A 20,472-nucleotide genomic window follows, 5' to 3' on the forward strand; every position below is an offset into this window, starting at 1 on the left:
GTCTTTGTCACCGTAATGGAGGAAAATGAGAGCCAATATGTGAACACCAAGCTCCTGCCATAATAATGCCCAAATCGCTGGAGGATAAATGTGGTCAGGACACTGAAGAGAACTTCTTCAAAATCTAATCGTGGGACCTTTTACGTACCTCTAAGATGGGGTCTCAGGTTAACGGCCTACTTGAAAAGATGGCAGCCCCAACAAGCACCCCCTAAGCTTTGGAGAGTCAGCTTAGGTTCTTAAGTGGACTGTGATCCATGGCCTTTTGACTGGGAAATGAACGTGTTACTCACTGCTTTAGCCCTGACACTGTAGCTCTCCATTCACCTGACGAAGAGGCAGTCCCCTCGAAAGCTTGTGAGTATTATCAAATAAATCGGTTGGACTAAAACCTGGTGTTGTCAGACTTTTTACTGTGTTTACGCCAGTCCAACGCCGGCATTCCCACATCATGACTGTAGCCACGTCCAGAGGGTGTTCAATACCGAGTCAAATAATACACTTGACCTTATCGATTATTTGCAAAATTCTCACATTTATTTACTGCCAAAGAAGTGTTAAACTTTACATCAGATATTAGTGGTGGGGAAATCTCATTATTAACAGGAAATACACAAAAATGATACCTTGAAGCAAATCTGTGTTGGGACAGTTCAAATCCTGCGCCCCAGGCCATGATAAATAAATAATCTCTTGGGGACTGTCGACGGAATGGAACATGGCAACAACACTCATCGTCCATCCAGGAAGTCAACCTGCTTCTGTGATTGGCTGGACCAGATCGATACGACAATACTTCAAGTGCCAATCATCCCTCTCCCCCGGCCCCACCCCCACACAAAAAAAAAGTACCCCCCGCCTCCCCTCCCCGCCCTGCCCTCCCCCACCCCAAACATTTCCTCCCCACACCCCCCCCCTCTTCTCCCCCACATCAAGTATATTACAGTAAAAACAAATGAAGCCTCATTTCATTGCGCTATCGCCAGACCTGGGGTAACTGGTTCGACAAGGCAGTGAAGGAGCCCAAACTCAATGTGGCCAAACAAAAAAAAATAAATCATCAAAGGCAGTGGATTCCAACGTGTTAAGCTAGCGAGAGAGAGAAACGTTTCTCTTTTAAAAGGGAGTTACCGTCATCGGTGAACAATGGGGTGAAAACGAGGACATTCACGGTGAAAGGAGAAAATATGATTCCAACATATGTGCAACTGGGGAGCTTCAGAATATTTTCATCAAATTCCTTCTGTTTAAAATTCTCTTATATTCAGGTCTGACAATGTATTCGATTTATTTTACAATAGCAATACAACAAAATATATTTTCTTTAGCCATTTCTCAGTGAGAACAGGGTAAACTGTACAGCTGAATGAACAAACAGGAGGTGTAAGGCCCACAGCTGGGCTGCTGTTGGCTAACCCGGGGCGGTTGGAGGAGGGGGTGCGGGGAGGGTGGGGGGGGGAGGAGGGGGAGCCCTCCGTTCGCCAAACGCTCTCAAGAACCGACCCACGATGCACACGGGGTTCATCTGGGCGCGCCTCTCCGGGAACCAGGTAAGGTACGACAGCTATTGCAGAAGGGGGGTGCGGGCCCTTTTCTGTTGTATCGTGAAGTGTGTGGCCGGCAAGGGGGGGGCCCTGAGACCCGGTTTCGAGCCTGAGGCCTAGGCCTGGGTTTGGATGGGTGGGTGGGTGGGTGGGTGGGGAAGGGGGGGATGGTCGGGGGGGGGGGATGGAGAGGGCGGACGAGACGTACAAGGTGCAACTATATATATACAATTGTGTTCAAAACGGCTGCACTGGAATGGCCAGAAGTTCTCCCACTGCGCCAGCAGCAGTGCACGAAGGCGCAGAGACCCGAGGATTTGTCTGGTTTAGTTTGCGACGGAACAATACTGTTTCTGTGGAGGTTTCCTGTTCCTCACGGGGTCTTCACAGAGCTGCGGCAGCCAGCTGGTTCTCGTTCCTGTACATTGTAAAAGCACCACAGGTGGCTGCACTGTCTATTCAGGTAGATACTAGGGAGGGTGGCACCTTACAGAGGTCCTTTGATCTCTTGTTGAGTTCTTAAACGCACACGTTTCACAGACTGGTTACCAGTTGCATTTGTCCTTCCCTCACATCCCCTTCAGGAATTGAATCTTCCTTGTTAATGGGGATTATATAGCCGTCACTGTTACCCCTGCTGATTTGATAGTATGTCTGGAGTTGGTTCCCAGCGCCCAGGTTGGGCATACTCTTGTAGTAAAGGTCCTCGTTCTCGCTCCGTTTGGAGGGCGACAAGTCTTCTTCGGCCTCGGGGCTGCTTTCGGGGTACGGGGAGTCCCTCAGGTTGGGCATGCTCGTGTACAAGGAGTCTCTGTTGGGCGACTGCAAGGAGTCGTCGACCACGGCCGACAACTCCGCCACGTAGCCGGCGTCGGCCTCGGGCTCCGGCCGCTTCTGCTGGTGGTACAGGAGGGAGTGGGTGCGCTGCGGGATCAGCGGGGCCTCGAGCTCCGGCTGCCGCGGCTCGCCGGGCCGGTCCCCGCGCGCCAAGGACGAAGCGTCGGCCACGATGGCGTCGTCCTCGCTGCTGCTGCCGCCGGCGGCCACCATCTTGGCGGAGAGGTTGTGAGCCTTGTGGCCGCTGGCCCGGAGGTTGTTGTGCACCAACTCAGAGATGATCATCTTCTCAAAGGCCGTGTCCCCCAGGCTCATCCCGCAGTCCAGCGCCTGCACACTGTCGTTGGAGAAGTCCCCATTTCGAATGGAGTAGCTATTGTTGAAGTTGCCATTAAGTGGTAGAGTATCCATCGCGTTTGTGTCCCGGCCATTGTTCAGTGAATGACCTGGAACAGAACAGAAAAAAAAAGAAAATATACGACTGAGTTAGCCGTCTGTCTCCTTCTTGCTAAACCTTCCAATCCAAAGAAAAATTCGGTATTTTTTTTTAATGTAGTTCAGGACAAAACAGAAATAGTTTCCATAGAACCCTACAGTGCAGAAGGAGGCCCTTCGGCCCATCGAGTCTACACCCAACACAATCCCACCCAGGCCCTACCCCCATATATTACACCCACCAATCCCTCTAGTCTACACATTCCTGGGCACTAAGGGGCAATTTCTTAGCATGGCCAATCAACCTAACCCGCACATCTTTGGACTGTGGGAGGAAACCGGAGTACCCTGGAGGAAACCCACGCAGACACGAGGAGAATGTGCAAACTCCGCATAGACAGTGACCTGAGCTGGGAATCGAACCCAGAACCCTGGAGCTGGGGATCAGCAGTGCTAACCACTGTGCTACCGTGCCGCCCACTGTGTTGTTTTATTGGCACCATCATAACATATGAGGCTCTCCCCACTCCTCTCCCCAGCATCTGCACCTCCCCAATCAGCACGGCCGATGAAGGAAGACCCCTCATAGGAGCGATATCCCCTTACAGACAATGAGCCCACAGCCACTGCAAGTGGCTCAGTGCACAACAAGGCAAAATGTATTTTTTTTTGTCCTGAAATACATAAAGGTTGACTTAAGGTGGTGGTGGGGGGGGGGGGGTGGGTGTGGATGGGAGAGGGGAAAATAAAATGTACCACCTTCACAAAACAGGTGCAAGTATAAACGGAACCAAATTAAATGCAGACACAAGCAGGCAAGACTAGTTCACACTTCTTCATAATGAGACATCATGGTGCAAAGCAGAGAATGGTGGTGGCTGGGGAGAGGGGTGGTGGTGGTGGTGGTGGGGGGGTGGAGGAGTGTTGGGGGACAATCACAAAGTAATGCATGACAAACACTGAACAGTCATCCTCTTGGAACTACAGGTATCAGGCTCCACAAGCACCATCTGAAAAACACTACAGACATCGGCTGGGTCGACTCACATGGGCAATTCACATCAAGTCTGTCTGCTCTGGCTATCTGGTGTAAGAGTAGCTGACATACAAAAGAAAGTAGAATGATCACTGTAACACGAGGAAGGATCATGCCAACCCTGCAGAAATAAACCAGTCAGAGCGAGGGTGGGGCGGGGGGGTGGGGGGGAGGGAGAGGGGGGGAGAATGGCGAGGAGGGGCCGAATGCAAACTCAGACAAGCGCGGACTAGGCTGTTTCTGTTTCCAGCCCGGGGGGGGGGCATTGTGGGCAGTAAATCCGGGCCAGGCAGCAACGCCCACGTCCCACAAAAGAACTAAAAAAAAAAATCACGGCAGAAGTGTTTCGCTTTCTTTCGAGGGGAACTGGGCAACCGCTCAACTCACCAACCCCACCCCACAACTCCCCTTCCCTCCTCACCCGCACTCTCGTAACCGTGCCTTCTGCAGCCGTCACAGTGACACTCCTGGCTAACCATTTATTAGTGTCGTGAGTAGGCTTACGTTAACACCGCAGTAAAGTTACTGTGAAAATCCCCGAGCTGTCACAGTCCGGCGCCTGTTCGGGTACACTGAGGGGGAATGTAGCACGGCCAATGCACCGAACCGGAATGTCTTTTGGGCTGTGGGGGGAAACTGGAGCACCCGCAGGAAACTCACGCAGACATGGGGAGAATGTGCGGACTCCATACAGACAGTGACCCAAGCAGGGAATCGAGCCCGGGTTCCTGGCGCTGTGAGGCAGCAGTGTTAACCACTGTGCCACCGGTGAGGGGGGCTGCGTGAGTGTGAGAATGAGTGTGAGAGTGAGTGAATATGAGAGTGAGTGGGTGAGTGAATGAATGAGTGAGTGACTGTGTATGGGTAGGGGTGTGTGTGTATGTTGGGGGAGTGTTACTGGGGGAGGGCTGTTGTGGGATGTAGCCCTTAGGGGCCAGGGGTGCGGTGGCACCTGAAGAAATTTGTGTAAGGGTCTTTCAAAGGCAGGCTGCCAAGGTGAACTCTAGAACAGTCAACGTTGAGTGTGGCAGAAGGGAGATTCCCAAACTCCAGCAGCTGAGGAGAAGCAGGAAGAACTAAGGGGGCAAGAAGTGGGCAGATTTACCAGCCTTGTGCTTCACAGTCGCTAAAAATTCCTTCTACTACAGCACGCACATGTAAGATAGCCAGCACATGATTAATCGCACACATGTACAAAAAAAAACACATACACACACAAACACACACATATATGTGCACAGCATGCTTTGGACAGTGCGATCCGTATCAACGGTTACTTTGACCGGAAAGATGCAACAGGGTGTGAGTAGCCGCAGAGTGACCACTGTGTTGTATTGAAGGGAGGAAAGCTTTGCTGGCAGCAGGAAATCAGTCTGCAAAAAAAAAAGTTACCATCCAGAGGCAACTGCTGAAATTGGGTTTGATCTAGCTGACCTGGAGAGAGGTTGGGGGGGGGGGGGTGTGTGTGCTGTGAGTGGGGGGGCGTTGGGGTATGGGGCAACTTGCCAGTTTTGACCCTTATCTGTGTCACCCAGGGGAGGCTGGTTCAGTCATTGGCTGATCTCAAATGCCTAACGGAATGACCGTGAGAAACTGCACAGTCTCCAATATGACACCAGTTCCGCTGACCTCTGCAGCTTTTAGTGCAGAGATGATCTTCCCAGTCAGTTTCCTGCCCCAATCCCTTTCTAATTCCCAGGAGGTGTCGAGACTCTCGTCAGCACAGCAGTGCCCTTGGGCGCCTCAGCGAGATGTCAACCTAGACAACGTCTACAGGCAGGCTCTCGGAATGCCTCACGCGACATGTGCCACATGCACCTATCTGTTAGGGCCCACTGGACGTCGAGGACAGGAAACCCAACCAGCTAACTCTTCCCCCAAATCCTGAGAGCAGAACTGATCAACCAGAGAAACCCTTCGTGTGGCCTTGGTGACATTGGGACAACTATTAAAATGTAACAACAGCTACAAATAGGGGTCCAGCCAATTGAATTTACACTGATAATATTCTGACTTGTGAACGTACAGTCTATAAAATCCCCTGTCTTGTCTTCAGTGTGTCTGCACTAGTACACATTCCTATCCAGATAGTCATACTGTCAACCTACTGCCATTGAGCCTACTTTTTGGGTCTCCAGTTAAGCTTTCACCAATTGCCTCATTCCAAATAAAAGAAGAAAAGAAAATGAAAGTTTAAACAAGCATGCCGGAATTTTTTTTTACATTTGATAGGCAAAGTTAAGTTTGACTCCCATACTTGTCTCTCTGAAGGTCACTAAAGGGAAGCATAAGGAGAGAGCAAAGAGACAAATAATGAAAAAAAAAGAAAGCTCGGGTTAAATTCAACACACCACTTATAAAACACACACACAATTTCCTTTCTTTCTTTGCAAAGTTAGGCGTCAGTGCTTAAGATTACTCGCGGGGTTAACACATTTGCTAACAGCAGGAAGCAGCTCCAGGTCTATCTCATCCTTTTTGACTTGAGGCTCCTTGGCAATGGAGAGGATCTGGTTTCGTCCGAACGCAAACGTCCTGCGGTGAGGGCTGTGGTGGGAGTGCTTTGTGAAAGGGAAGTGGTTGGGTTTGCCGTTCCCAGGCACAGTTATAGCCTCTCCTCGCTGCCAATGGGAATCACCATTCCTAAAGGGGTTGCCTTGTCAAACATTTACATTCAGACCCTCGGTGGCACTCCCCCGTCCATCTCCGACACCTTACCCATTCTCCAATAGCTTGCCTACCCGCGGGGGAAGGAGTTGGCACATGGCATTCATTTTAACGCTCCCACCCTTGCCAGCCAGGGAGAGATTGTCGGGGTCTGTGACAGTCAGTGGCCCGGTCCCATTCACCTGAGGTGCTCCCCTCCCTTCACTGTGTACGGGTGACTTGCCCTCCTACCTGCCATGGTTCATCAGCGTCACGAGTAGGCTTACATTAACGCTGCAATGAAGTTACTGTGAAAATCCCTCAGCCACCTGAGGGATTCAGCATGGCCAATGCACCTAACCAGCACGTCTTACGCAGTGTGTGGGAGGAAGCCAGAGCACACGGAGGAAACCCACGCAGACACGGGGAGAATGTGCAAACTCCACACAGACAGTAACACAAGCTGGGAATCAAACCCGGGACCCTGGCGCTGTGAGGCAGCAGCGCTAACCACTGTGCCGCGTAGGGGTCCACTCAGAGCAGACTGGGGACTGAATCTTGGGAAACGCAAAAGCAGAAAGTGCTGGAAATAAATACTCAGCAGGTCTGGCAGCATCTGTGGAGAAAGTGAGAGAGAGAGAGAGAAACAAGAGTTAACATTTTGAGCCGACTGTAACTCTCTTCCAGGACAAAGGCTCAAGCTGTCAAGTCAGTTTCTCTCCCTAAGGCTGCTGCCAGACCCACTGAGCTTTTCCAGCACCTTGTGTTCCATTTCAGATCTCCAGCATCCTCGGCGTTTTGCTTTTACGTTATTGAATCTTGCCGTTTGCCTCATTCATGCTTTGCACTGTCCTCTGTGGATGATCCTTCAGGGGTCATGAGAGTGGGAGAAGGGCTCGGGAAACATGGGGGGATGGGGAGATGAGTGCAAAGGGGTAGGGAGGGGAATTTTGGACATGGCGGTGAAGGAGTGATATGCTCCTAATAAATATTAATATGAATATTAAATAGTGCACTATTAAGAGTGGAGAAAGAATATTCCAGTGGTGAGGGAGTCCAGAACTACGGGTCATAGTTTGGCGACAGGGGACAAACCTTTTAGAACCGAGGTGAGGAGAAATTTCCTCACCCAGAGGGTGGTGAATGTGGAGAATTCACTCCCACTGAATGTGGTTGAGGCCAAAATGTTGTGTGATTTCAAGAAGAAATTAGATACAGCTCTGGGAGCTAAAGGATGTGGGAGAGGGAGAGATCAGGATATTGAATTTGATGATCAGCCATGATCAAATGAATGACGGAACAGGTTAGAAGGGCCAAATGGCCTTCACCTGCTTCTAGCTTCTATGTAAACAGCTCGCTCTGAAGGGACTCCTTCTATTGGTCAGGATAACTCTGACGACCGTTTCACCACCACCCCCACCCGCTCCGGTATTACCCAAAAGAGAAACGTCTAACAGCTGTGTCAACAACGGTTCTTCAAGAGTTAAGTAAGCACACCTGGTGAGCTAAACACGTCAGCTGATGGGGAGTTAAAGACAACGGTTTCCGCAAGTAGGGTGTTATAAGGGTTGTTAGTGCCGTGGGGTCGCAGAAGAGGATTTGTTAGTAGATAATTGCCCGTCATCCCTAAAGCAACAAGACAGAAAAAGATACATCAGTTTGGTTTTGATCTTGTTAAGCTCACAGACTCTTTCAAAAACATACAAGTGAAGGCGGCCAGCTTAAAAAGCAGGAATCGAAGTGGGATGCCATTTAAAACTCAGCTGACGAGACCCAATCAGCTATGAAGTAAAATTGCGTCGCGGCGTGTGAAAAATTGAGGTCCCGAAAAATGGCCAGGGTGACTAGCGTTTCCCTTGGTTTTCAAGGCTTATCGAGGTTCTCGTGGCTGCCAGATGTGCAAGTCAGTGTCACATTCTGAAGGGGAACGGGTAAAAATTAATAATGTGTTTTCCTCGCATTAAGGTGGCCTTATCTGTGCGATGCAGAATAACTGTCTCTGTGCTCCCCGCTAATTATCTGGTCAACAGCTCCATAAATCGTGGCCCATGTTCTGTAGGATGTACTTTTGGTGAACTGTGTCCCCCCCCCCAACCCCCGCCACTGCGCCACCCCCCTGCGCCCCCCCCACCCACCTACCCATCCTACTTCCTCTTTCACTCCCGATTGCTCAGTGAGTTGATCCAGTTGACCCAGGAAAGCCCAGAGCATCGCGGGCGCGATTCCTCGCCTGCACTCAGCCGGGTCGAGGCTTCGGTAGCTTGAGTCCAAAGGCGTCCCACCAGTCGCAGCAGGGGTGCTGCGTTGCCCGCAGAGCGGGGGAATGAAACGAAAGGGGAAATGAAAATCTGAACTGGCTTCCACACCACCGATCGCCAACGAGAAGGATCCTGGTATTGGAGGTGATGAGAATCAGGGGAACGGCCATCACTCTCTCACAATTAAGGGGCCTCCTGTCATGTCACTTCTTGAAGCACTGGTATGAGGGTTAGGGGATTGGTATAAGAACAAAAGAATTAGGAGCAGGAGTAGGCCATCTAGCTCCTCAAGCCTGCCCCGCCATTCAATAAGATCATGGCTGATCTGAAGTGGATCAGTTCCACTTACCCGCCTGCTCCCCATAACCCTTAATTCCCTTGTCTATCAGAAACCTATCTACCCGTGACTTAAACATATTCAACGAGGTAGCCCCCACCACTTCAATGGGCAGAGAATTCCAGAGATTCACTACCCTCTGAGAGAAGAAGTTCTTCCTCAACTCTGTTCTAAACTGACCACTCCTCCCCACCCCCTTATTTTGAGGCTGTGCCCTCTAGTTCTGATTTCCTTTCTGAGTGGAAAAAATCTCTCTACCTCTACCCTATCTAGCCCCTTTGTTATCTCATACGTCTTTATAAGATCCCCCTCTCAGCCTTCTAAACTCCAACGAGTACAGGCCCAATCTACTCCATCTCTCCTCATAAGCTAACCCCCTCATCTCCGGTATCAACCTGGTGAACCTTCTCTATATTCACTCCAAGGCTAGTATATCCTTTCGCAAATAAGGGGACCAAAATTGTATTCGGACAGGGTGAAAACTGGTCCTAGGGAGAAGTCTCTGTGACTGACCGAGCCATAGTGAAGGAGGATGCTGTTGCCCACAACACTTACAGATTCATTAACTTTTGGGTAACTTTCCGTCTGACCTCTGGCTCTCAGTCGCGCCACCTCACCCCCTCACCGCCACTGCAGGCCTGTTTTAAATCATTCTTTGCACGTTTTACTGAGGTGGATTTGTTCAGAGATTCGGAGCTCTTCAAGTTGTTACTTTAACTAATTCTAGAAGGCATTTATTTTAGTTGAGGATGGACAACAATGAGGTATTAATTTGCTGAAATTCAAAAAACCTGGACTATCGTATTGTCAGTTCGGTGTCTATTTAATCATTCGGAGATTACCAGGCCTTGTTTTGCACTGATTACCTAAAAAGCTCTGATACGTATTATCGATTTTCCAAAGCACCTGCATTGTTGCTGTTTTCTATTGACATTGTTCTCTCCCTTCTAAATGTTAAACACAGCAAGCAAAGGGGAGTGAGTGAGCATCCCTCAGATCTAACGATGGAATGAAGCAAGCGATGTTCAAGGAAAGACTGACACAATCAATAAAGTATGGAGGGCCAAGTTGCCCTCTGACCTCTGGGTCCAATTAAGCCACAAAACTGCAGCCTGACATCAGGGGTCAGAGATACACAGAAGTAGCAAATCTACCAGGTCAGATGGAATTGAGTCTCTATGCGATTTACATGGTAGATCACACAGACTAGCATGCTAGTTGACTGCAGCTAGAAGACTCCAAAGCCTAATCCTACCCAACCTTCATCATAGAATATTTAGAGCGCAGGAGGCTATTCGGTCCACTGTGTCAATGCCAGCTCTCTCTGCAATGGCAATACAGCTAGTCCTATTGACGCTAAACATAAGAACATAAGAAATAGGAGCAGGAGTAGGCCATCTAGCCCTTCGAGCCTGCCCCGCCATTCAATAAGATCATGGCTGAACTGTCGCTGCTCAGTTCCACTTTCCCGCTTTCTCCCCATAACCCTTAATCCCCTCTCTTATCAAAAACCCATCAACCCGCGTCTTAAAAATATTTAGCGAGGCAGCCTCCACCACTTCAACGGGCAGAGAATTCCAGAGATTCACCACCCTTTGAGTGAAGAAGTTCCTCCTCAACTCCGTTCTAAACCGCCCCCCTTTTATCTTGAGGCTGTGCCCCCTAGTCCTACTGTCTTTTTTGAGCGGGAAGAGTCTCTCCACCTCTATCCTATCCATCCCATTCATCATCTTATACGTCTCAATGAGATCTCCCCTCATTCTTCCAAACTCTAACGAGTACAAGCCCAGTTTATTCAGCCTCTCCTCATAGCTCAACCCCCTCAACTCTGGTATCAGCCTAGTAAACCTCCTCTGCACTCCCTCCAAGGCCAAAATATCTTTGCGCAGGTGAGACGCCCAAAACTGCACACAGTATTCCAGCTGCGGCCTCACCAATGCCTTATACAGCTGCAGCAAGACCTCCCTACTTTTATATTCAATCCCCCTCACTATGAAGGCCAGCATCCCATTTGCCTTCCTGACCACCTGCTGCACCTGCAAGCTGGGTTTTTGCGACTCATGCACAAGGACCCCGAGGTCCCTCTGCACCGTCGCCTGCTGCAGTTTTTCGCCCCGTAAGTAATAGTCCTTCCTACCATTCTTCCTACCAAAGTGGACCACCTCACACTTGCCAACATTAAATTCCATTTGCCATTTCCTGGCTCATTCGCCCAGCCTATCTAGATCCTTCTGCAGACTCTCCACACCCTCCGCACAATTTGCCGTTCCCCCAATCTTGGTGTCATCAGCAAATTTCGACACCGTACACTCGGTTCCCTCCTCCAGATCCCCTTAGCCCACCAATTTTTTTTCTTTCAGTGTTTACCCACAGTTGAATCTCCCCCACCACATTTTCAGGCCTCAGGTCCTTACGACTCGCTGTGTAAAAAATATTTCTCTCATGTTTCCTTTGACTGTTATGCCAATCACTTTAAAATCACTGCCCTCTGATTCTTGTCCTTTCCACCAATGGGGACAACTTGTCAGAACATAAAAGAAATAGGAGCAGGAATCGGCCATCTGGCCCCTCGGGCCTGCTCCGTCATTCAATAAGGTCATGGCTGATCTTTTCATGGACTCAGCTCCACTTATCCGTCTGCTCACCATAACCCTTAATTCCTTTACTGTTCAAAAATTTATCTATCCTGGCCTTAAAAACGCTCAGTGAGGTAGCCTCAACTGCGTCACGGGGCAGGGATTCTACAAATTCACAACTCTTTGGGTGAGGAAGTTCCTCCTCAACTCAGTCCTAAATCTGCTCCCCCTTATTTTGAGGCCGTGCCCTCTAGTTCTAGTTTCACCTGCCAGTGGAAACAACCTTCCTGCTTTTATCTTATCTATTCCCTTCACGATCTTGTGTGTTTCTCTAAGATTCCCCCTTCATTATTCTGAATTCTGATGAGTTTAGTCCCAGTCTACTCAGTCTGTCCTCACAAGCCAATCCTCTCGACTCCGGGACTTTCTGGATCTGCTGCAGTGAATGAAAGTTTGGCTGAGCGCCAAATTCACCATCCTCACTGGCAGCAGCAGTGGGGTGTGAACGGTTGGGGAATTCCAGCCAACATTCTTGTTTTTGAACACCTCTGAGAAAATCTCTTCTCTACTGAATCCCTACAGTGCAGGAGGAGGCCATTCGGCCCATTGAGTTTGCACTGACCACAATCCCACCCAAGCCCTATTCCCGTAACCCCACATATTTACCCTGCTAATCCCCTGACACTAAGGGTCAATTTAGCATGGCCAATCAACGTAACCCGCACATCTCTGGAGCGTGGGAGGAAACCTGAGCACCCGGAGGAAACCCACACAGACACGGGGAGAATGTGCAAACTCCGCACAGACAGTGACCCTAGCCAGGAATTGAACACGAGTCCCTGGCACTGTGAGGCAGCAGTGCAAACCATAGTGCCATCCTCTCAGAAGGAGAATAACCCCCGATTCTCTAATCTATCTCTGGAACAAGTACCCAGTGGCTGATTGCTATACAGCATTTCAGAGACAGGCTCCTCCTCCCCCACCCACTCAGAGGCAGGCTCACCAATTGCAAGTGTCCTTGGCTAAGGTTCTGCGCAGGCTGGTGATCAAGTTGTGAAATCTGGCTGGTTTCCCTGGCTCAGTAACTGTCTGCTAGCCCCCCGAGTACCGAATTCAGGGTACGGTTAGCCCAGGTGGTTAAGTTGCTGAAGCAAAAACAGAAAATGCTGGAAAACCTCACCAGGTCTGACAGAATCTGCGGAGAGAGAGAATATAGCCAACCTTTCGAGTTTGGATGATCCTTTGTCAGAGCTGAAGACAAAGAAAGGACAAGATTTGTACTATGAGGATGGGGTTATTGCAAATATATCATGGACAAAAAGACAAAGGGAGTGTAAATAAATGGTGGTGATAAAGGCTGAGAATGGTGCTAATAGCGTCCATGAAGAAATTGGAATGTGTAAATGGCAGAGCATCAAAGGATGAGCGGAGGCATGCGGCAGATGGCCCCAGTGGGGTAGAGGCATGGGGGAGAGGGCAACAAGATGGAGAGTGAGGCTTTTAAGAAGTGAACAAATGAAATGATTGGACAACTGAAAGTGAAAAAGAATGATAAGAATATAAAGTTACAAAATGGATTAATAAGATAAAATGAAATAAACGCAGGAGAGAGTTCATGCTGTAAAGTTGTTGAATTCAATGCTCAGAGGGGAAGGCAGTAGAGTGTCCAATCGGACGACGAGACGTTGTTCCTCCAATTTGAGACGCGTTTCACAGCAACAGGCCAAGGACGGACATGTGGACAGGAGAGCAGGGTGGTGTGTAGAAGTGGCAAGCGGCAGGAAGGTCTGGGTCCTGCTTGCGGACGGACCCGAGGTGCCCTGCAAAGCGATTACCCAGTCTGCGTTACATCTCTCAGAGGTAGAGACCGCAGTGGGAGCAGCGAATGCAACAGGCCAGATCAAAGGAGATGCAGGTGAAGCTCTGACGAAGGGTCGTCCAGACTTGAAACGCTGCCCCTATTCCCTCTCTCTGCACAGAGGGTGTCAGACCCGCCGAGGTTTTCCAGCATTTTCTGCTTTTGTTTCAGACCCCAGCATCCGCAGCATTTTGCTTTAAGCTTGGTCACGTTGCTGGACTGGCCGGCCAGAGGCTGAGCGACCAATCCGGCAGAAAGCGAGTTCAAATCCCGCTTTGAATTCAGTGAAGAAGTTAAAAAAAAAGGTCTCCTTCAATGAGAGATTATGAAACTATTGGGATTGCCATAAAAAACCGAGCTGGTTCCGTCAAGCCCTTTAGTGAAGGAAGTCTTTGTCCTTTCAATCATCTTGGCTAATCGCAATTCCGGTCCCACAGCACCATGGTAGCTTCTTGAATGCTCACTGAAGTGCCCTCGTAAGGCGCTCAAAGGTAAATGGGGAAGGGTAAGAGGTAACTGACGTCAAGTGAAATTGCCCAAGGTGAACAAAAAAAAAACACAAACAAAAACTTCAATATTCTCCTCTTGTGCAGAGTAACAAAACAATTCTGGGCACCTCACACAATTCATGGCTGCGTACCTTAAATCACCGCACTCTCCCTCTTTCAAACCAGCTGTGATAAGGTCATTAAATATTTAAAACATCGCATTTTAATTTAGGTCTGAGTTAATGAATCACCTGCTAAATATTTTACATCAAGTGTGTCTCTGTTGGTTTCAGTCTGAGGACTCAGTCATCAAAGAGCTTTTCTCGGGAAAATCTTTTGTCCGCTCTAGTCATCGTCAAGGTACAGCAACACGTGAGGATTGTCTGATATTTATCACAGGTCACGGCCGTGCGTCAGATGGAGCTCTATCCTTAATCGATTAGCAATCAATAGGATTACCGTTGTATTAAATTCATGAGTTTAGTCCAGTTGCTTTGCAAAATCTATACAGTTGATACAGCCAGCGCAAATGATGTTAACGGGAATTCAGTTGTGTGAAAGAAGGGAACTAAGTGTTAATGCCTTCGCCACAACAACTTGTTACCCATGTCTTTAAGGCAGTGAAGCGCTATAAGGGTAATGCTGAGTTGGGAATTGAGGGAGAGGGAAGTGGGGAAAGGCAGCTGGAGTGCAAAAGCAGAATTTACGAGGCTATTGAAGGTGAGTACAGAGGGGTAGCAACAGTGGAAGCAACAGGTACTTATTCCGAACCTTTGAGGTCGTCTGTTCTTCAGGTCCACAAGGAGAACAGAAGGCCAAGCCAAGAGGAGGGGAGATTGGGAGACTGACCACAGCTTTGGACTGATGGAGGGACTTTAACACGGGGGAGGTGGGAGGATTCATGGGAGGAAATTCTCAGATCGTGAAGTTGGCTGGTTGAAGACATGTTTGCCAGCTGCCAATGGCACGGCAGCGAACATATATCAAGCGTGCCAGCAGCACCCGAGGGGGCAATCCGACCCATTCAGACTCTGCTGGGTCTTTGCAAGATCATTCTGGCTGGCCCCACACCCTTGCCCCGTCTCCTAAACCCTGACATTTCTTTCTCTTGAGGTGGTCACGAAATTCTCTTTTTGAAAGGGGCGATTGAAACCTGCCTGCGCCACGTGAGCGGGCTGCAAGCTCCCAACGCTAATAAGGTGCGTGTGAAGCTCTGATGAAGGGTCACCCAGACTCCAAACATTGGCTTCTATTCTCTCTCTGGACAGAGGCTGTCAGACCTGCTGAGACTTTCCAGCATTTTCTGTTTATGCTTCAGATTTCAGCATCCGCAGCATTTTGCTTTGTCCTTGGTCACTTTGCTGGACTGGTTGGCCAGCAGCTGGCCGACTAATCCAGCAGAGGGCCAGTTCAAATCCCAAGTGTTGCTGCGTACAAGTGTGTGTTTCCTCATGTCACCTTTGCTTCTTCTGTCGACCAGTTTAAATCGCTGTCCTCTCCTCCTTAATTATTTGTCAACAAAAATGCTTTATCTCTATCTACTCTGTCTAGACCCCTCATGACCTTGAACAGCCATCACCTTTTAACTCTCTCCTCTGCAAGGAGAAGAGATTCTCTAATCTACCCACAGAACAGAAGACCGTTTTCATGAATCTTTTCTGCACTCTCTCTAACACACTCGCATCTTTCTTAAAGTGCGGCAGCTAGAAATGGACACAAATTCCAGTTAATTTATCCATGTTCATCACAGCTTCCTTGCTTTAGTGCTCCGTGCCTCTCCGTACAAAGTCAGCAATCGGGTTTGCGTTTTTGAACCTGCCCTGTCTCTTTGTGAATATATGCCACCAGGAGTTTGGTTCCTGCACCTCCTTTCGAATTGTACATGAGAACATAAGAAATAGGAGCAGGAGTAGGCCATCTAGCCCTTCGAGCCTGCCCCGCCATTGAATAAGATCATGGCTGATCTGAAGTGGATCAGTTCTTTATTTTCCCGCTTTCTCCCCATAACCCTTAATTCCCTTGTCTGTCAAAAGCCTATCTCCCCGTGACTTAAATATATTTAGCGAGGCCGCCTCCACCACTTCAACGGGCAGAGAATTCCAGAGATTCACCACCCTTTGAGTGAAGAAGTTCCTCCTCAACTCCAATCTAAACTGTCCCCCCCGTTATCTTGAGGCTGTGCCCTCTAGTTCTGCTATCCTTTCTAAGCGGTACCCTTGCATTTTCATTGCCTCTCCACCTGGATGCTCTGGGGTGCAGTGGGGAGGGAGGAATGCACTTCAACACAACTGCTGGCCAGTCGCAGGGTTACCCTCATGTGTGTCAGGGACCTTGCAGAAGGAGTCCATTGGGCCCATCAACAGTTGTCCTGGCTCTTTTGAAAGAGCTATCCAATTAGCTAGTTTTCCCACCGCCCTGTACTTGTTTTCTTTCCTCTTTTGTTGTGTAGGGGGTGGCACAGGGGTTAGCACTGCTGTCTCACAGCGCCAGGGACCCGCATTCGATTCCGGCCATGAGTGACTGTGCAGAGTTTGCACTTTCTCTCCATGTCTGCCTGAGTTTCCTCTGGGTGCTCCTGTTTCTTCCCACAGTCCAAAGATGTGCCGATTAGGCTGATGGGCCATGCCCCTTAGTGTCCCTAGGTGTGTAGGTTATGAGGAAGTAGCCATACTAAATGTGTGAGGTTACAGGGATAGAGCGGGAGGGAGGGCTTGCGTATGATTCTCTGTTAGAGAACCAGTGCAGACTCGATGAGCTGAGTGGCCTCCTTCTGCACTGCAAGGGTTCTATGATATATCCAGTTTCCTTTGGAAAGTCACTATTGAAACTGCAATACATTGATAATCTTTGCATAAAGAAGCTTTTCTTCCTTTGCTAAATTATCCTGAATCCGGGCCTTCCTCTTATCAGCCCATCGAGCCCCTTCACTATTTTGCAGACCTCTATGTAGTCTCCTTTTCACCCTCTCTGACTGGAAGAGGTCAACCCTGTTTTCTTCAGACTATCCGTCAATGCTGATGATGATCACTGGGGGTGAGGGGAGCAAGAGTCCCTGATACTTCCATGGTGGTAGGGAAGGGTTTGGGGGTGGGGATTTTTTTTTGTTCTGATTGGGACGCCCTTAAGAGTCTCCCACCCCGGAACCCACACCCACTCATTTTCTTTTAGTCTCAGGGGTTAAAATCTGGGGAGAAACCTGGGCCTGTGGAGTTGGAGACCTTGACGCCAGTTCTCTTTCTGACCCTGACACTTTGACTCTATAGGCGGCTTTCGACCGAAACTCTTCATAGAGCACAGAAGGAGGCCCTTCGGCCCACTGTGCCTGTGCCGGCCGTCACCTGTGGTGACATTCCCTCTTTGGGTAAAGAAGCTTCTTTCGAATTTCGAACAGGAACTTGCCCACTTGTGCCCTCTACCTGCCTGGTTCACGGGACTGCCTCGCTCCCCCACCTCCCCGCAAGTCAACTCACAACTCACTCCAGGCCCAAGAGGGAGCCTGGGATTTTCCTGATCAGATAGCCCACTGGATAAACTCACTGAGTTGTCAGAAGAACCCTCAAAGTAATCACTCTGAATAGACTAGCACGTCACTTCCCCCAGCGAAAAAACAAACTTGTACCGTTGCGGATTCAGGAGACACTGAACAGAGAAGGATGGGTAAAAGTTTTTGTGGAGGGCAGGGGGGCAAAAATATACTTTTTCTCGTGAATTGGTGAAGGGAAAAAAAGAATTCAGATGTGTTTATTTTTGGGTCGCTGCTGGATTTTCGTTTTATCGAGCGACATCACAGAAAAGCCACGCCAGGACACGCACAAACGACACCCCCAATTCCAAAAGACATTTCTTTCAGTCAAATATATTTCTTTCCCCTCCGCTCCCACCCCCCCCAACAACTCCGCCGCCCCTTCCCCCCCGCCCAGGAACTGACCTTGATTAAGTGTTGAAGTGCTGTTGATTTCACCTGAGATAAAGGAAGATTCTGATTGCTTTCGCACAGTGTCATTCCACATCCTTCTAATACGACTCTGCGAATAAGCCAAATAGGCTGGTGAGCAAAAGCACTCCGCAAGAGAGAAGAAAAAGAAAACGAGGCCGGTCTACATGAACTATCATAAAATGGATGACTGGACTTTGCCCTGCTGTTGACACTACCACTGTACTAATAAAATAAAGTCTATTTATTCGTCACAAGTAGGCTTGCGTTAACGCTGCGATGAAGTTGCCGTGAAAAGTCCCTACTCGTTCTAGTGCCTGTTCGGGTACACTGGGGGGAAATACGGCATGGCCAATCCACCTCACCAGCACGTCTTTCAGGCAGTGGGAGGAAACCGGAGCACCTGGAGGAAACCCATGCAGACACGGGGAGAATGTGCGAACTCTACACAGGCCATGACCCAAGCCAGGGATCGAACCCGAGTCCCTGGCGCTGTGAGGCAGCAGCGCTAACCACTGTGCCACCGTGCCCTAGGATCACGGGGAGCGGGGAAGTTGCCACTTCACTTGTGCGCTGGTACAATGCGATGGAACCCCCAAATTTATTAACACTGAAACCTAAAGAGAAAAGTGCTGGAAAGTCTCAGCAGGTCCGGCAGCATCTGTAAGGGGAGAAAAGAGCTGACGTTTCGAGTCCGGGTGACCCTTTCGTCAAAGCTAAAAGGCATAGAAAGTGGGAGATATTCATACGGCAGGAATGAAAGATAAGTCACAGCCACAAAAACAAGGGGAAAAGCTAAGGGGTGCTAATGGCAGCCCACAGAGAGAATAGAAGGTGTGAATGGACAAACACCATTTAGAGGGTAAGCTGTGACAGATGGAGATGTGGGGGGAGGGGAATGGGAGAGAGATAAAATGAAGAAAAAGTGGGAAAAGGGGAAAAAAAGGTTAGAAAGGGGGATAAAATAAAGGGAAAAGTGGGGGGGGAGAAAAAAAGAATAAAGAAATAAAAGGTAGACAATGGTTAAAATTAGATAAAATGAAAACAAAGGTGGAATTGAGCTAATAATCTGAAGTTGTTGAATTCAATGTTGAGACTGGAAGGTTGTAACAACCCCATTCTTTCCTTCTATTTCATCCCCCCCATTTCTTTCACTTTGTTTCCCTTTTCCCCCTTTTCTCAATTTTCCCTCTTTCTCACCCATCTCCCCCCTCCCCCTACATCTCCATCTTTCACAGCTTCCCCTCTGAACGGCGTTTGACCATTCACACCTTCTATTCTCTCCACCGGCTTTCATTAGCACCTCTTAGACTTTCCCCTTGTTTCCGTGGCTATGACTCATCTTTCATTCCCTCAGCCTGCAGTATAAATATCTCCCACTGACTCTGCCTTTTAGCTTTGACAAAGGGTCACCTGGATTCGAAACGTCAGCTCTTTTCTCTCCTTACAGATGCTGCCAAACCTGCTGAGATTTTCTAGCATTTTCTCTTTTGGTTTCAGGTTCCAGCATCCGCACTGATTTGCTTTTATCTTATATTAACGCTGACTTTGAAGATGGATTCGAGTGTAAACTTCTCTACGTTCTGCCAGCTCCTCACCCAGTGCTCAATGGGAGGATCGCAGTTGAGCACTGGAGAACGAAACCAGCCTTCTCTCACAGAGAGGCTACGCTGAAAGCATTCTGTCTTTGCACCCTGTTCCCTGGCCATGCATACAACAAGCTCTGTGCCCGACAACAAAATCCATCAGCTGTTTGCTGGTTTTTGCTTTATGGATTCCCAGGTATAAAGTCCAGATCCCGAAGCATTAACCCACTCATGCCTCAGGTTCCCTCAAGGATAGATGACTTGATTTTGTAAATGATGTGGAGATGCCAGCATTGGACTGGGGTGGACACAGTAAGAAGTCTCACAACGCCAAGTTAAAGTCCAACAGGTTTATTTGGAATCATGAGCTTTTGGAGGGCTCCTCCTTCACCAGGTGAGTGAGAAGTAGGTTCACAAACGTGGCATATATAGACAAAGGCACAATTGCAAGATAATTACAGATTGGGCTGTTTTTACTTGATGTCTGTGTCGATATGTGTGATCTTCTTGGAGATGCTCTCCACTTTGAGCTGGCGGTTCCAATCTGTGATTATCTTGCAATTGTGTCTTTGCCTACACAGGCTGTGTTTGTGGACCTATCTCCCCACTCACCTGATGATGGGGCAGCGCTCCGAAAGCTTGTGATTCCAAATAAACCTGTTGGACTTTAAGCTGGTGTTGTGAGCTTCTTACTGTGACCTTGTAAGCACAGGGGTTCAGGTTAAAACTTGAAGATGTCGTGCCCATTTCTTCAACTGCTGAAACCATGTTGTGCTGAACATTCGTGTCTGCGTGGGTTTCCTCCGGGTACTCTGGTTTCCTCCCATAGTCTGACAGACGTGCTGGTTAGGGTGCATTGACCTGAACAGGTGCCGGAGTCCGGGGAAATTTCACTGTAGCTTCATTGCAGTGTTAAAGTAAGACGAACTCGTGACTA

General features: G+C 49.0%; 1 protein-coding gene across 23 annotated transcripts in view; it reads right to left on the reverse strand.

Moving 5' to 3' along the window:
* Positions 1-1,725: 1,725 nt before the first annotated feature.
* Positions 1,726-20,472, reverse strand: part of adgrl2a (adhesion G protein-coupled receptor L2a) — a 732,161-nt gene continuing 713,414 nt past the window's right edge. For 8 of the 23 annotated variants that reach the window (XM_080195115.1, XM_080195117.1, XM_080195119.1 and 5 more), the window contains 4 exons: positions 17,944-18,040; positions 7,996-8,124; positions 6,110-6,127; positions 1,726-2,827 (listed from right to left, as the gene is read on the reverse strand). In XM_080195115.1, coding sequence (XP_080051241.1) covers positions 2,079-2,827; positions 6,110-6,127; positions 7,996-8,124; positions 17,944-18,040 — 993 coding nt within the window. In that variant the 3' untranslated portion in view covers positions 1,726-2,078. Of the gene's footprint in view, positions 2,828-3,863; positions 3,916-6,075; positions 6,128-7,995; positions 8,125-17,943; positions 18,041-20,472 lie in introns of all 23 variants that reach the window. The other 15 variants (XM_080195135.1, XM_080195137.1, XM_080195136.1 and 12 more) reach the window with 5 other exon arrangements.

This window comes from Carcharhinus amblyrhynchos, chromosome 9 (assembly GCF_965287045.1).
Source record: "Carcharhinus amblyrhynchos chromosome 9, sCarAmb.v2.hapA, whole genome shotgun sequence".
Classification (NCBI taxonomy): Eukaryota; Metazoa; Chordata; class Chondrichthyes; order Carcharhiniformes; family Carcharhinidae; genus Carcharhinus; species Carcharhinus amblyrhynchos.